General features: G+C 43.6%; 1 protein-coding gene across 3 annotated transcripts in view; it reads left to right on the top strand.

The window, feature by feature from the left end:
- Positions 1 to 17,653, top strand: part of CCZ1 (CCZ1 homolog, vacuolar protein trafficking and biogenesis associated) — a 39,734-nt gene that overhangs the window by 12,709 nt on the left and 9,372 nt on the right. For all 3 annotated transcript variants that reach the window (XM_029576854.1, XM_029576855.1, XM_029576853.1), the window contains 6 exons: positions 1,586 to 1,667; positions 2,874 to 2,935; positions 3,782 to 3,893; positions 4,311 to 4,344; positions 5,478 to 5,595; positions 16,754 to 16,912. In XM_029576854.1, coding sequence (XP_029432714.1) covers positions 1,586 to 1,667; positions 2,874 to 2,935; positions 3,782 to 3,893; positions 4,311 to 4,344; positions 5,478 to 5,595; positions 16,754 to 16,912 — 567 coding nt within the window. The remainder of the gene's footprint in view (positions 1 to 1,585; positions 1,668 to 2,873; positions 2,936 to 3,781; positions 3,894 to 4,310; positions 4,345 to 5,477; positions 5,596 to 16,753; positions 16,913 to 17,653) is intronic.

A 17,653-nucleotide genomic window follows, 5' to 3' on the forward strand; every position in this document is an offset into this window, starting at 1 on the left:
AACCTCTGGGGTCCATGATAGCCAGGGGACTGGCCCCCCTCTTCGCACCCTGAAGTCCCCTCCTGTCCGCTGCTGGCTTTCTCTGGGAAGTATCTCTTTTTGCTGGTTTGTCATTTAAGTTGCTGACCCCAAAAAAAGTAAAAGTGCAGCGTCTCAGCAACTTTGGAGCCAGGAGAACCGGCCTGCGGTGCAGTGCAGGGGTGGGTGACCTCCTGAGGTGCCGGGTTCGGTAAGGGAGTGGGAGATGTTTGGGCTTGTGGAGGTGCAGATGGGAGCGGGCCTCTTGGCGGAGATGAACTTCCACTCCCTCCGTTATTCCCAGAATCCAGCTTCTTTATAGCCCGAGATTGAATTGGCTAGCACGCTTGTTTGATTAGCTTTCTCCAGCACTTTCGCTCTGTCCTCCGAGGAGCTCACCGGTTATTTAGCTGTATCCAGGAGCTCCTTAATTGTCCTGCCTGTTAAAAGAAATATCCTCTGTAAGGCCATCAGTTTTATTACTCTGCAGCTTCTGGCAGCCTTTAATGGCAAATAAAGTTGAGTTCTGTGATCTTACTAACATCTTCGCCAAGGTCAGCTTCCTCAGTGAGGGCTCTCATACGAGCAGGCTGACGTTTGGGCCTCCTTCAACTCAGCATCTCTTAAGTTTTCAAACAAATTGATCAAGATTCTTCTGTGTCTCCATTTGGGTAGATTTCCTCCCCTGCATTTTCGGACTTGTTCTGCTGCAACAGTATTTACTTATAAATAGATGCTGCTGCAGCGCTCAGGCTCAACCTGATTTCCCTTCAGGAATCTCTACCGTCAGCTTAATTATGAAAAAAAAAAGTATTTGGTAACTTTTGGTGCAACGTCTCTGCGTAGAGGTAACCTGCATGGAGCGGCAGTTACAACCCTAAACTTGCTGGGCAGACTGTCATTACATTATGGTACTATGTTAGTTCTGGTCATCTTAGAAAATATCTCAGTCAACAGAATTCCATGGCCTCGTCTGCTGAAGTCTGAGTGGTTGCTTGCAGTAAACACATGCAGATATTTTGCATCCCGCTCGGCGGTGGCATAGTCCTCCTGTTGCCATGCTGCACCATCAGGCAGAATGCAAACGCCAACTACAAGCCCTAGAGTTCCCTACTTGATGGCAGGTTAGTGACTTGGACTAGACTAGTTGGAAGGGGATATAAAAATCAGGGGTCTTGACATCAAATTTCAGCCCTGGCTCAGGCTGAGCTGGAAGCCAGGAATGTGTTGGAATATAGGAATTAAAAATACGAAAATATTATGAGTGACTCTAGTGCTTCATTATCTGGGCCTCCTTCATCAATACGGCTGTGAGAGGCCTGGAAGAGGATCCTCTTAGGCTAAAAACTCCCACTACAAGCAAAGATAATATTCTCCCAGCCTTACCGTTTGATTAAAAATATCATTTTCTTTTAAATGATCCAGCTCAATATATTTAAACCAGCAATGCTAGTTACTGCTGCTTTAGTTCATAAAAATGTAGTAGATTTATTTAAATATTACATCAAAGTATTTTTTTCTGCTGTACCACATATTTCTTTTTTTTTTTTTTTTTTTAATATTCCAGGAGTGGATTAGAACAAGACGACATGAGAATTTTGTACAAATATCTCACAACATCTCTGTTTCCAAGGCACATGGAGCCCGAGGTACAGTCTAGACTCTGTTTTATTTTTCGCAGTATACATTTGACTGTGGGCATTTGCTTTATAACCATGTCGTTTAATAACTTGGCTCTTATTGTACTTGTAGCCTGATGTTTACATATGTTTTGACCGGCTCGTTGACAGTCATGGCATGGTGAGGGTTTTGAGTACATTGCAGTGGCAAGGTCACCCTACCTGTCTGGGCCCTGATGGATTGCAGCCCTCGTTCTGACTGAACAGGAAGACCTGCATTTGGTGGCTGGCCCACTGTCCCCAGCAGCAGCGGCACCGCTCCTGGAGACCCAGGTTCCTGTTCTTTAGGCTGGCAGGGTCCAGGGATGCTGGGCAGGCAGCTTTCAGGAATGCAGGAGATCTCCAGCTGTGCCTCTTAGCCCGGGGGCTAGAGGGGGACGTGTGAGAGGGAAAATCTATCCCAGCTGACATTCTGCCTGAGGGAGCAGAGCGAAGCTGGGCCAATATTACAATTAGGAGCTGCGTTCGTTAGCATTTTATATCGGAACCTGCAGCTGGTGTCCTGTAGGAATACTGAGGAAACTCCATAGAAATAATAAATTATGAAGAGCAGAGTGTGCCCAGAACTTTGTCATTTTGAATTAGAAGAGCAAAATGCGATATTGGCTCTTTAGAAAATTTCAGATACTTTTTTAAAAAATTATTTTAAGTGTGTATTCCTATCACAAGAAGAAACTTTCCCGACAGAAAAGGCGGTGTTCGTACATCATGGACAGGAATGTGTGTGTGTTCTGCTGTACGGCGTCGGGCTTGCTCCCTGTGTGCTGGGCCAGCTGCCGTCTTTGGAAGAATATCCAACCTTTTTTTTTTTTTTAACCCTTTGTTTTCTTGCTGAAGGACTTCATTTGCCGCCGCAAGCCAGGATTTCTAGGTCCTGAATTTGGGGTGGGGTCTTTGAGGGAAAACTGTAACTATGCTGGAACAGTTCCAGTACATCTCAATTTGAGTTTGGTTTGTTTTTTTTAAAGTGATACATGCGTTATGTGGTATTCTGTACTTTACGTGTCAGATTGCCAGCCCTGAGTCCAACTGGGGCTCGAAAAGAGCCTGAAGAAACCTCTGGATCCAATAAAAAAAAGAAATAGCTTCAAGCCTGCATGAATTCAGTTAGGGTTTATATATGTGAAGCCTGGGCTTTTTCTCTCTTTAATTCAGTGTTTGTTTTCCTGTACACAGTTAGCGGGAAGAGACTCCCCAGTCCGTGCAGAAATGCCAGGAAATCTCCAGCATTATGGGAGGTAAGGCTCTCTGAATAGTTGCTCTTCTTGAATCATAAGTTTGTGCCTGAGCACTGCTGATTCTCCAAGAACCACAAAAAAACCCAAAAAACTGGAGCTGAATCGGTATTGCAGGCGAGTGTGGGGTTTTACGGATCTGCAGCTCTCGCCTCTGATATGGGGTTAATGTAATATCTCCTTCCCTGTACGTACCCGGATCAGTCCAGACGCCTGGGTTTTGCCTCCCCTCCAGCAGATGGAGACAGAGAAGTTTTAACGGACTCCGTCCTATACCCCTGAGGTACTGACAGGGGTATAGGACTCCGTCCTATACCCCTGTCAGTATTTCTCTGTCTCCAGCAGATGGTAGGATCACAGGAGTAGCTTAGTGGGCTGAGAACCAGGGAGGCCACTGATGCTCCTTGTGACCTTGGGCAGGTCACTTCACCTCCCATTACCTCAAGTACAAACTTAGATTGTGAGCTTCCTGGGGACAGGGAGATAGTTGCAGTACCTGAATGCAGTTTGCTTTGACGTGGCTGGCCAGCCACGAAAGGTGGAATAAAAACCAGAAATTAAATTACCCTCCACCGTAGAAACATAACTTAATAGTATCACTTAGGGAACTTGGTTGCTATTGTGAGAAATAGATTGTGGAGCTGTAAAATGTTGCTTAAATGAAAGATGACTCCACAGAGACTTATCCTGTCCATGTGCTGCTATGTCCACAGCAAGGTGCTGAGTTTAGCGGTTTGTAACTTATTAAAAACACATGAGAAATCCCCGTTCGTTATCCTGTCTTATATTTTAATTTCTGTTGACCAATCAAATTATTCTTTATTTTTTTTCCAATTCTACTTTATTCAGGTTCCTTACCGGACCCTTGAATCTTAATGATCCAGAAGCAAAATTCAGATTTCCTAAAATATTTGTGAGTGCAGAAGATGCTGATGAAGAGCTTCATCTAATTGTTTATAAGGTAATAGCATTAGAAACCCTTAATTTGAGTCTTACACCCGTTCAGGCTGCCGCATCTGCTAATGTGCACTTATTTCCACGTGGGGCTGGTGCGGGCACACTGCGGAGTGGGATGCCCGCTTACAGCCGTGCTGGTAAGTTAAGGCCCCCTGCACTGGGACCATGGGAGTTTTCTTCTTGCAAAATAATGGGGTATTACAGGAACGAAAATTAGCAGCTAAGAACCAATTTTCCTACTGATGTATCTGGAACCATACTTTGAAAACTGTAAAGGAACATGGTTTTTGTACCATTGCTGCCTTTCTTGGTGTTATGTTTGTGTTTCTGTTATGTTGGTGAGCTCTAATAAAGAGAAATAAAAACGAATCATGGAGTGGAAACTTCATCCATGAATAATTTTGTCTTCTGTTTCTTTCAGGCCATGAGTGCCGTGGTGTGCTTTATGATTGAAGGTGAGCATCAAAAAGCAAATGACTTTCACTGCTCACGTTCGTCTGCATTTTTGGGCATTCAGTCCACTCCCGACTCTGATTGCTAAAGCGTTTTCTTCCACTGTGTGCCTGCAGGGAAAAACCTTTTTATAAACTGGGTCCACTCCACTGTGCGATTTGTAGGGGGGTCTTGTCCATTGGGCTTCATCAAAATACTTTGGTACCTATAGTGCTGTCGTCCACTTGTGCTGCTTAAGGCATGGATGCATTCCAGCTATACCACGTCTTCCTTCCCTGGGGCCCGGAGAGCATGATCCTTGTGTCCAGGTCTCCCATGCTACAGCACTGCTGCCTTCCTTTCTGTCACAATGCTGATTTTTTTTTCAGCAGCTGAAGTAATATGGTCGCACCCTGTTGCATGTCTGCCCATTTATTAATGTGAAATTTCATACAAATCTCAAGCCTACTCCTTTATTGTAGCTGTGCTTATTACTGAATGGTACTGAGATGAAATGTAGCCATCTGGGCAAGGAAGCAGAAAGGGCTCGGATTGAGGCCCTTCTATAAAACAGGAAGATGCACGTTCCCTGTACGTACCCGGATCAGTCCAGTCTGCTGGCTTATGCCTCCTTTCCAGCAGATGGAGACAGAGAGAGAAAAACTTGAAGTGCTGGTCCACCCTTTTTACAAATAATGAGCTCCATTTTCAGACTTTTATAAAATCTTTAGTAGGGCTGAGGGTTTAAATTTAGGATCCTAAAAAGTGGGTGGACTGCAGGGATGGAATTAAGGCAGGGAAACAGTTAAGAGCCTAAACCTTGGCAAATGAATAGTGATCCTAAATTTTAGGCCTCTTAGATTTGTGAACTTTCTGCTGACAACTCAGGTCCCTGAGTTAGATTGAAAATAGTTTCCTACTTACCTTAGGTGCCTAAATATAGGAGCTCACCTTATTTTTTAATATCGGCCTCAGTGTGTTTATTGTGTGCTTTCTTCTGATCTGCACGATCTAAATTTTCTTGCTGTGTTAGTGTTTAAAAAAAAAAAAAAAAAAGACAAAATCATTTGTTTTAATTTTTCTCATGATATATTTGAAAATTGGGAGGAAGGCAAAACATGCAACATCCTTTTTTTTTTTTTTCTTTCTAACTTAGCCTCAATGCAGCCATCGCCAGACTTTTGCCGAAAATTGGACAGCCTCGTAGGGCCCCAGCTCACCGTGTTGGCGTCGGACATATGTGAGCAATACAACGTCAACCGAAGAATATCGGGGTTTGTGCTTCCAAAATATTGGGTTCTCAACTGTCTTGCCAAACCTGTATGCAATAATGCTCTTATAGGATGAGGGTAGGAGAGAAAAAGGCTTTGTTTGCTAAGCATTTTTCCCCCATAGACACAGAATGGGAGAAAAGACTTAGTAAATCGGGCCCATAGATTGCATTTTCAGTCAGCAGCGTTCTACCTACAGAGAAAGTGAATGCAAACGACTGCATGTGCTTGGTACCTGTGGCAAGTTTCTTTCTGAAAGAACATGCACGTTTCCTGCTGTGAGAATTGCTGCATAGCCCGTGGATAAAATGTACATGCGGTCTATGAAAATCACTCCAGCAGCGTGTGATAAAGAAAAGTGCAGTCATTGACTTACCTTGGCATACTGGTACCGGAGGGCTGGCACTTTCCAGTATAAACTTGTCACCAGTTTTAGTGGCAGTGCATTGTGCAGTAGCAGCACAGTGGAACGAGCCCAACCTGTCAAATTTAAGACGTTAACTCCCTAATGCAGGGACTGAGCAAACCTTTTGGCTTCAAGGCTGTATCAGGGTATAGTAATGTCAAGGAGCCGGGTCCGACTGAGAAGTTGGGGGGACAGGGTATGAGTGCCTGTCTTCCAACCCCCAAACCCCCTAACTCACACTCCCTCTCTGTCTTCCCTTTCCTATGCAGGAAAGGTGGTTTCTTGTCAAGGTCCCGAGCCTCAACCTGCCCCAGTCAGCATTCATACCCCAAAACTCACCACTGCACCGTGTTCACCACCGCTTCGGTTCACCCCACCGCGGCTTGTCTCCAATTCCCATACTTGCCCCAGTTTCACTTTTGGCACTCCGCAGCCCAACGTCAAGAGCCCCTGCCTCCAAAGCTGCCACTGCTGGCTCCCGTGTCTCGTTGCCACAGCGTGGAGCAGTTAATTAGGCAGGCGGCTGCTGCTGCTGCTCCAGCACTGCGGCTTTCTTCTTTTCACCTCCCTCCCCCACACTAAAACAGCTGATTGGCCTATTTAGGTTGAAAGGAGCTCCTTCATTTGGGAGATCACTGCTTCCTGAATTCCGCCCAAAGGCAGAAGTGATGTTGCCACTGTAGACTGGAAAACATGGTGCTCTCGTGGGTCTTGAAGAAAAGCATCTGTAGGCCAGATGTGGGCTGCAGGCTGTAGTTTGCCCACTCCTGCTCTGATAGAGCAAAGTGGAGTACATGCATTCTGCTCTGTGTGGGATCCTTTTTGGCACTTTTTTGATCCAAGCAAAATAATCCACCTTTTAGACTACTTAATTTTATGTCTCACTTACCGTATTTTTCGCTCCATAAGACGCACCTGACCATAAGACGCACAAAGGATTCAGAGGGGGAAAATTAAAAAAAAAAAAAATTGTGCTAAACCGGCTCTGCGTCTGGGCGTCTTATGGAGCAAATTAGGGGAGTGCATAGCTTTTTTTTTTCTCCCCATTTTGTTTTCGGGTCTGGGGAGGGCCATTTCGGTCCACTCCCCAGATCAGAAAACTTTTCTTTCTCTGGGAACCCCCAAAACCCCCCCCCCCCCATCCCAACCCTTTAAATTAACAACCTCCACCCCCCTGACCCCCCAAGACCTGCCAAATTAATTTCCTGCAACCCCCCACCCTCCTGACCCCCCCCAAGACCTGCCAAACGTCCCTGGTGGTCCAGCGGGGGTCCAGGAGCGGTCCGGGAACGATCTCCTGGGCCATCAACAATAAAATCAATGAGACAGGGGAAAGAGGAGGAACAGAGAAGAAAGTACCGTATTTTTCGCTCCATAAGACGCACTTTTTTTCCCCCAAAGGTGGGCGGAAAATGTATGTGCGTCTTATGGAGCGAATATAAAAAAAAACCAAACAAAAATCTAACAAACCCCCCGACTCCCCCAAGACCTGCCGACTTAATTTCCTACAACCCCCCCCCCCCCCCGCAAGACCTGACAAATTAATTTCCTGCAACCCCCCACCCTCCTGACCCCCCCAAGACCTGCCAAACGTCCCTGGTGGTCCAGCGGGGGTCCGGGAATGATCTCCTGGGTGTGGGCCGTCGGCTGCCAGTAAACAAAATGGCGCCGACGGCCCTATGCCCTCACTATGTCACTGAGACCGACCGCTGCTATTGGTCGGTCTCAGTGACATAGTGAGGGCATAGGGCCGTCGGCGCCATTTTGTTTACTGGCAGCCGACGGCCCACACCCAGGAGATCATTCCCGGACCCCCGCTGGACCACCAGGGACGTTTGGCAGGTCTTGGGGGGGTCAGGAGGGTGGGGGGTTGCAGGAAATTAATTTGTCAGGTCTTGCGGGGGGGGGGTTGTAGGAAATTAAGTCGGCAGGTCTTGGGGGAGTCGGGGGGGTTTGTTAGATTTTTGTTTGGTTTTTTTTTTATATTCGCTCCATAAGACGCACATACATTTTCCCCCCACCTTTGGGGGAAAAAAAGTGCGTCTTATGGAGCGAAAAATACGGTACTTTCTTCTCTGTTCCTCCTCTTTCCCCTGTCTCATTGATTTTATTGTTGATGGCTCTTGTTGTTCTTTCTTTTATTTTGATATGAATAGAGAGGGAGGAGGAACTGAAGTTAAGTAATAAAAATGAGTTATATGCAGCGATACCGGAATGATTTAGATTTTCGAAATAGCCTTTTGCACATTACTGTTTGTGTAACAGGGATGTTAACATAATGATTGAATCCAGATGTGTGACTATTATGGGTTATTGTTGTCTCAGATATTTGACCTCATTAAAAATAAGTAAAAAGATAGCTGTGAAGTTATAAACTGTTCCTGCAAGTTTTTGGGTTTTTTTTTTTTAACAGCATTGGTACAATGAAGATGAACCTGTAATATGTAGTAGTTAGCAATCAAGGTATTGTGGGCTGTAAATAAACATTTAACACCAGCAGTTGAAAGAGCAAGAACTTTTGAAAGAAATGAGATATCCCAGGAGAGTGCAATTAGCTAGGCAATTCAGGAGCAGTCTCAGAGAACATTAGTGATATAATAGGTTAAATAAGTCACCATCTCTAAGATACACACCAATGAGTTAATTTGTTTGCATACCATTTTCCTAATTGGTTGGTATTATAATTTTATCTAATATATGCTAATGAGATTGAATTCTTGTAAGTTATGTGATGTCTTGTAAATTTAGCCCAGAAGGCAGAAATGAAATTTAGGACTGACTCTTAATATACTTTTTGGCCTTTAGCATACATTCTAGCATTTCAGCAGCCTTGAATATTTTTTCAGATTTGATTAGTGCAATTGTATAGTGCTGCAATTATCTTTATTTCTTCATTGTCACAAAATTAGTTTAGCTTCATAAAAAAACCTTTTTGAAGCACCTAATATTGGATATTATTTTCTACTGAAGAAACACTTGGAAAACACTCATTTACTGAGGGCCAGATTACTAAAGGGTTTTCCCCATTTTGTGTCTGTGGGAAAAATGCTTAATACATAGGCCCCTAAATGTAGTTTTTGTTCTTATAGACAGAATTATGTATATCTCATTTGTATTCAGGGTATAACCCTTTCCCCATCTCCCAAGTGGAGAGCTAAATAATATGTGAGTGATATGGTAGAACAGAAGTAGAAATCATAAGTGAACTCTGAATGGCCCCTGTGCAGACCTTCGGAGCATGAATTTTTGAGCCTGCTGGCTATGGATTCAGTGTCTGAATGTTTTAATCTGATTGTCCAGTGTGTATTCTGGAGAAGAATCAGTTTAAAAAAAAAACCAAACAAAACAAAACCCCAAATAAACCAACCAAACAAAAAATACCCATGCAAAGAAGACCGTACATGGAAGTTGTTTTGTGGAACTAAGTTGATTTTGTGTGCTGCTACAAACATGTTACATCCTTAAATCTACTCAGAAGTAAATTCCCTTCAGTCCCTGGTGATTTTGACATAGTGTTTTGTTCTTCTGTGCTCGGTGCTCTGTTTTCAAAAGTTTTGTCCCCTTAGACAAAGAAAGACGCTCCTGAACGTTTTAGTAGAACCCAAAATGGTTTTTTTCAAGAACAAAGTAGTGAAAGACTGACATGCATGCCCGATATTGAACAAATCCACTCCGGGCTTCAAACAATTTTGAAACTGATCATGATCTGTCTATCGGTCCAAAAAGTTCATACTTGTGATAGTGTTTGTGTTATATCATTTGGGTAGATAGTACAACCTCAAAGCCTCTACAAATTCCATTTCTAGCATTTACTAAATCATTCTGCTGCAGCTAGCAGACTCTGGATACATCTGCTTTTTCATGTTGTCTCTTTCCTCCTCTCTGCATTACTTCTGATGATTGCAGGTTCCAAAAAAGAAATGTTTGAGATTAACAGGAAATCATTTAAAATGATTGTTTCCTCTGCACTCAGGCAGGCCAATCCACACCAGCGGGTTATGCATTCCTACCAGCATATGGAGACAGAGTAGAACTGACTCGCTGATGCCACTGACACAAAGCCGTGCCCCAACATCAACCTGCCAGTATTCTCCGTCTCTAGCAAATGGTGGAGATTGCTTGTATTTTTAAAAAATAAAAAAGAAGATATCTGGACAACTGGTTGATTTGGGCCAAGAGTGCAGAAGAGTCAATTGGCATCTCATAAACTAATCTCCTTGCTTCAAAAGCTAGGCTGGGTGGTGAACTTAGCCAAGAACAGTTTACAGCCAACTCACACTCTAGAATAGCTCAGCATGTGATTCGATACGGAGCAGGGCAGAGTGTTCCTGCCAAAGAATCCCGTTCAGAAGTTGGTGACTCATGTTCAGTCCTTGAGGGAGGGCTATTTGTCTGACAGTGTGGTCTTATCTGCAGATTCTGGGGTCTTTGGTGGCAATGTTGGAGGTAGTACCCTGGGCGAGGGAACATATGTGGCCACTTCAGCACGCATTGCTCTCTAGGTGGAATCCGCAGTCGCAGCATTACACTGTGAGACTCCACCTGCCATTGGAGGTGAGCAGCCAGTTGCAGTGGTGGTTACAAGTAGATCACCTTAGGAAAGGAGTTGCCCTTGGAGACACCGGATTGGTTGATGCTCATATCAGACACAAACCTTCTGGGTTGGGGGCTTCACTGTCAAGAGTTGATGGTGCAAGGTTGTTGGAATGCCGAGGAACAGCAGTGAAACATACAAATGACGGCAGAAAAGGACCAAATGGTCCATCCAGTTTGCCCAGCAAGCTTATGTCCATACAAGCCACCTTAATAATTATCAGTTTCCTAGATGTCAAAGTCAGGGCCCTTGTTGGTTGCTGTTTGAATCCAATTCCCCTTTTCCTCTTTTCCCCCTGCCGTTGAAGCAGAGAACAATGATGGAGTTACATCAACAGCACAAAGGCTTATTTGTTAAGGGTAGTAACCACCACACCAGCAAGTTATGCCATGCACTCTTCTTCATTCAGATCCTCTAGCCTTAAGGGATCCACAGTGTTTATCCCATGCCCCTTTTAAATCTTTTACTGTTTTTGTCTTCACCACCTCCTCTGGAAGGGCATTCCAGGCATCCACTACCCTTTCTGTGAAGAGATATTTCTTGACATTGGTTCTGAGTTGTCCTTCATGGATTTTCATTTCATAACCCCTAGTTCTACTGATTTCTTTCCAACAGAAAAGGTTTGTTGTTGATTGTGCATCATTAAAACCTTTCAGGTATCTGAAGGTTTGCATCATATCTCCCCTGCACCTCCTCTCCTCCAGGGTATACACATTTAGGACCTTCAACCTCTCTTCATAAGTCATTTGATGAAGACCCACCACCATTTTGGTTACCCTTCTGTGGACTGTGTCCATCCTGTCTCTGTCCCTTTTGAGATACGGTCTCCAGAACCGAACACAGTACTCCAGGTGAGGCCTCACCAAGGACCTGTACAAGGGGATTATTGCCTCCTTTTTCTTACTAATTATTCCTCTCTCAATGCAGCCCAGCATTCTTCTAGCTTTCACTATCGCCTTGTCACATTGCTTCGCTGTCTTCAGATCGCTGGGCACTATCACCCCAAGGTCTCTCTCTTATTCTATGCGCAACAGCCTTTCACCCCGCATCAGATACAGCTCTTTCAGATTACCACACCCCAGGTGCATGACTCTGCACTTCTAGGCATTGAATCTCAGCTGTCATATATTTGCCCACCAATCAAGCTTCCTTAAATCACGTCTCATTCTCTCTACTCCTTTCAGCGTGTCCACTCTGTTGCAGATCTTAGTATCATCCACAAATAGACAAACTTTACCTTCTATCCCTTCTGCAATGTCTCTCACAAAGTTATTGAACAGAACCGGTCCCAACACTGATCCCTGTGGTACTCCACTTAGCACCGTTTTCTCTTCAGAGCAGGTTCCATTTACCATCACACGCTGCCTTCTATACGTTAGCCAGTTTGTAATCCACGCCACCACCTTGGTGCTCGCTCCCAAGCTTCTCATTTTATTCATGAGTCTTCTATGTGGGACTGTATCAATAATAAAATACAAGTAAATCACATTGAGCGCTCTTCCCTGATCCAATTCTCCAGTCATCCAATCAAAATAATCAGTCAGATTCATCTGAAAGTACCTTCCCCTGGTGAATCCATGCCATCTCAGATCAAGCAACCCACCGGTTTGTAGATAGTTCACTATCCTTTCCTGCAGCAGAGTCTGCATTAATTTTCCCACCACCGAGGTGAGGCTAACCGGCCTGTAGTTTTCAACCTCCCCTCTGCTACCACACTTGTGAAGCGGAGCCACCACCGCTCTTCTCCAATCACTGAAAACCATTCCCATTTCCAAGGATCTATTGAATGGGTCACATAGTAGACCCGCCAGCACATTTCTGAGCTCCCGCAGTATCCTGGGATGAACCTCATCCGGCCCTATGGCTTTGTCCACTTTCAGTTTTCCTAGCTCTTCCCATACATTCTCTTCTGTAAAATTAATTTTGTCTATTCCACTCTCTCCAATGTCTTATTAACTAGTGACGGTCCTTCTCCAGGGTCTTCTTTAGTGAACACCGAACTGAAATATTTGTTTAATATTTCTGCCATTTCTTCGTCTTTCTCCACGCAATGATCCTGGTCACCTTTCAATCTCAGTATACCTCTTTGGCCCTTTCTCCTTTCTCTGATGTATCTAAAGAATATTTTGTCACCTCACTTTACCTCTTCGGCAATCCTTTCTTCTGCCAGACTTTTTGCTTTCTTGATTACTTTCTTCGTCTCCCTAAGTTTTACCAGATATTCTTCCCTGTGTTCCTCTTTTTGGGATCCTTTATAATTCTTGAATGCTGCTTTTTTTGCTTTTATTATGTCAGCCACCTCCTTTGAGAACCAGATCGGTTTCTTATTTCTCTTACTTTTGTTTACTTTGCTAACATATAGATTTGTTGCTTACGTGATTGCTCCCTTTAGTTTGGTCCACTGTTGTTCCACCTCTCATTTTCTCCCAGTCTTCTAGTTCTACTTCCAGGTATGTCTGCATTTCGACAATGTCTGTATTTTTGAAAGTCTGAACTCGAGTCTTCGTGTGACTTCTCCATATCCTGTTTGTGATGTCAAAACATATTGTTTGATGGTCACTAGTGCTGAGGTGGTCACCTATCCGAACATTTGAGACATTATCCCCATTAGTGAGCACTAGGTCGAGTAAAGCTTCCTCCCTCGTGGGTTCCATTACCATTTGTTTGAAGAGAGCCCCTTGCAGAGCATCCACTATTTCTCTACGTCTGGTCGATTCTGCAGAAGGGATTTTCCAGTCTATGTCCGGCAGATTAAAGTCTCTAGCAATCAACACTTCTCCCTTCTTTCCCACCTTTTGGACGTCTTCAACCAGATCTCTGGCTCTTCCATTTGAGTCTGAGGCATGTAAACCCCTCCAGTAAAAATGGATGCACCATCTTTTTTTTAGGACGACCCATAATGCTTCTTCTCTACCCCACATTCCTTGCAGTTCAGTTGCCTGGATACGGTTTTTGACATAAAGAAATACTCCTCCCCCCCTTTTCTGTTCTATATGTCAGTGACATCAGCAAGTCAATTTTACTTTGTCTCCACCTGCTGGTAGGAGTGCATAACCAACTGGTGTGGATTGGCCTGCCTTCTTAAGAGGAAATGAAATTATTAAGTAAGTAGTAATTTCATCTTTATTCCTACAGGGTACAAACTACTTTTTATGTTAAACAACACTTTTTATTCAATCCTGCTTGCCATTATTAGTGGATATAATTACTACTTAATGGAAGCCTTCAAGATAAGGAAATATAAGTGGCACAATCTTGGTACAGAGTAGTGCATCCTTCTATCTTCTGTAACAACATTCTAACGGCATAACTACCTCGATCCAATGAAGTGTTTGTCTGAGGGAGTGCCAGTCTACTAAATCATTGACGATTAAGGCAGTGGAAGCTTATCTTATTGACACTGCCTTAAATTTTAATGTAGTACAATCATGATAAACTGATACTGTGGCCTCTGGCTCTAATGGAATTAAATGACATGAGGGAGTGGGATATTTAGCTGTTTTCATTGAGTGGGTTACCTGGGCAGTGAGCAAATTGTCAACTGTAATATTTATCATTAATGAGACCCTGAATTCCCTGAGAAATGGAGCTGGCAAGGAAGAGGCTTGAAATATTAGGAATAGATATGAAGCATGACTTGACCTGGCCTGAAGGATGCTAGCATGCTGCAAACGGATTACACATAGTTAGGCCTCTGAATGTATTCCGTGGTATGTAGCCTCTGTAATGTAGGACAGAATCTTATAATGTGACTGTAAATTACAGAGAATTTTGTAACCGGAGTGAACAGGAGTTTTTGATGTATTTTAGGATCATTTTATGAAATGTCGCTATTAGTTGTAATCTTTTTATATCGTCTTATGTTTTACCTGGCTGTTTTACTGTTTATAATAAGAAAATGCCATACTGGGTCAGACCAAGGGTCCATCAAGCCCAGCATCCTGTTTCCAACAGAGGCCAAACCAGGCCACAAGAACCTGGCAAGTACCCAAACACTAAGAAGATCCCATGCTACTGATGCAATTAATAGCAGTGGCTATTCCCTAAGTAAACTTGATTAATAGCCATTAATGGACTTCTCTTCCAAGAACTTATCCAAACCTTTTTTGAACCCAGCTACACTAACTGCACCAACCACATCCTCTGGCAACAAATTCCAGAGCTTTATTGTACGTTGAGTGAAAAAGAATTTTCTCCGATTAGTCTTAAATGTGCTACTTGCTAACTTCATGGAATGCCCCCTAGTCCTATTATTCAAAAGTGTAAATAACCAAGTCACATCTACTCGTGCAAGACCTCTCGTGATCTTAAAGACCTCTATCATATCCCCCCCTCAGCCGTCTCTTCTCCAAGCTGAACAGCCCTAACCTCTTCAGCCTTTCCTCATAGGGGAGCTGTTCCATCCCCTTTATCATTTTGGTTGCCCTTCTCTATACCTTCTCCATCGCAACTATATCTTTTTTGAGATGCGGCGACCAGAATTGTACACAGTATTCAAGGTGCAGTCTCACCATGGAGCGATACAGAGGCATTATGACATTTTCCGTTGTATTAACCATTCCCTTCCTAATAATTCCTAACATTCTGTTTGCTTTTTTGACTGCTGCAGCACACTGAGCCGATGATTTTAAAGTATTATCCACTATGATGCCTAGATCTTTTTCCTGGGTGGTAGCTCCTAATATGGAACCTAACATCGTATAACTACAGCAAGGGTTATTTTTCCCTATATGCATCACCTTGCACTTTTCCACATTAAATTTCAACCTCCATTTGGATGCCCAATCTTCCAGTCTTGCAAGGTCCTCCTGTAATGTATCACAGTCTGCTTGTGATTTAACTACTCCGAATAATTGTGTATCATCCACAAGTTTGATAACATCGCTCGTCGTATGTATTTATTGTTGTAAACCATTACGATGGAATCTGAGTGATGGTATGTAAGACCCAATAAATAAATAAAATAACCCTTAGGCGCATCCTTGGAAATCCTTGTGAGAAATCTAGAATGGGTCCTGAAAGGAGGTTAAGAAAAAAAAATGTTTTAATTTTCAGGGTTCACAGAAAATAGCTGAGCCTTAAAATTTAATTTAGATTCAAGTCAAAAAGCTTTGTTAGACAAATGTCATGGTTCTACTATATATAAATACACAGAGTTTGGGGAATCTATATTTAAGCCCTTACAGACTGTCATGACACCTCGAGCGATGTTACAAAGGGCCTTCTGAGACAGGCTGGACAATATTATGGAGCATTGTCTTCCCTGTGATTTTAAGGCTCTGCACTGTTAAGCCACCAGAAATGAGACAAAAATTAGTTTCCATGACTTCACTCCACAGCTTTGTGCAAACTTATGTTTTTGTAGCCAGTTTGTAATAATTTATTGTAAGGTATTTCAGCAAGTCAGTGAGTGATTTAATTCGTACCCATCTGAAGAGATCAGGCACTCTTCCATCAGAGGAGGCAACTCTGGTCCTCGAGAGCCATAAGCAGGCCATGTTAACCACGATATCGACCATGAATATTTATGAGAGATTTGCTTGCCCTGCCTCCATCGGAAGATGTGCATGCATTACTCTCTCATGCATATTCATTGTGGATATCCTGAAAACCCGACTGGCTGAGGCGTCCCACTGCACTAGAGGGACTTTTCTGTGTGGCCCACTCTGCTTCCTCTCACTCTGAACTCCATGAGCAGAATATTCTTGGGCTTCTTCTGGACTGCCGTAGGAAATGGTTCGGCTCCGACCATCTCAATATGTCAGAGCTGAACCATAGATCTCAGTCAGAGGCCCTTTTACACTTTTAATATTTAAAACTGCCAATTAGTATGTTGGAGGTAACCTTTTAATGGTGTGGGAAAATTTTGAGTTTAAAATGCAAAGCCATTCTTGAGATGGGCAAGTCCAGAACAAGTCTTACTTTGATCAGTTTGAGTGTTTTATTCACCTTGGGTATTTAAAGCACCACTGACCTGGATTTTCTGCAAGCTGGTAGCGAGGCTGACAGAAATGAATACTGACAAAGTTATAGGGAAGGAGGAGCCTTCATGGCCACGCTGTGAGCGATTTCATGCACGGTGTTGCCTTCTCGTGGATTTCTTTATGTCGTGGGTAACGTTGCTGAGGTGCGGCTTTGTTCCTTTTATTTTTTTCCTGCAGGTCTGAGAGAGAGCCTCAGTTTAAGTTTATCTACTTCAATCACATGAACCTGGCTGAAAAAAGCACAGTTCACATGAGGAAAACGCCCAGCGTCTCCCTCACGTCTGTGCATCCGGATCTGATGAAGATCCTCGGCGACATCAACAGCGATTTCACACGGTAACTTTCAGCCCCGCTTTTCCAAGGGTCATTTTTCAAGCCCTGTGACATCTGCAGGTGCTTTGCCGAGGATTTTCAGAGGGGACTTGGCTTGTGTTACGTTAGCTTTGAAAATACCCGGGTAACTGGCCGAGTACACACATGGGGGGGGGGGGGGGCTACCGCGCAGAAACCAAAAATCAAAAAAGCAAGTCCGAGCTGCAGCTCTGCCCCTCCCACCCACCTCACTGCACGTGCATGGAACTGATGTTTACGCGTCCCGGGCCCTGATCGATTTTGCACGCAAGCTGGTTTGAAAACCAGGCACTTAGTCCGGAGCACCACAGCTGTAGGTCTGAGACAGTTGAACTGTTTCGCATTTTAGTTTTTCTAACCCGTTTTATGGTAATTGCCCATTTATATTTTTGCTGCATGTACACTACTTATGAGCCATAAAATTCTCGCTTTGACTCTGGCATCCATTTTTCTGTGCTCCCGACTACATCGTACAATTCAGTTTGCTCATGTTTTTGTTATAAAAGTTAGGTAGTGCCTGATTTTGAAATTCACTCCCTCTGAGGTCAAGCTTCATTTTCTATTGTATTTCCATCCGAGAAGTTCCTGCTGACAAACAGGACAGTGATATACTTCAGTCTTTTGGCTAAGCTGGAGGAGCATTCAAAAGCTCCACCAACACTCGTTTCTCTGCGGAAATTAAATTAAAAAGTGGAGATGAAAAGGCGTCTTTAATGATTTTGTTTA

Source organism: Rhinatrema bivittatum, chromosome 14, assembly GCF_901001135.1.
Source record: "Rhinatrema bivittatum chromosome 14, aRhiBiv1.1, whole genome shotgun sequence".
NCBI lineage: Eukaryota > Metazoa > Chordata > Amphibia > Gymnophiona > Rhinatrematidae > Rhinatrema > Rhinatrema bivittatum.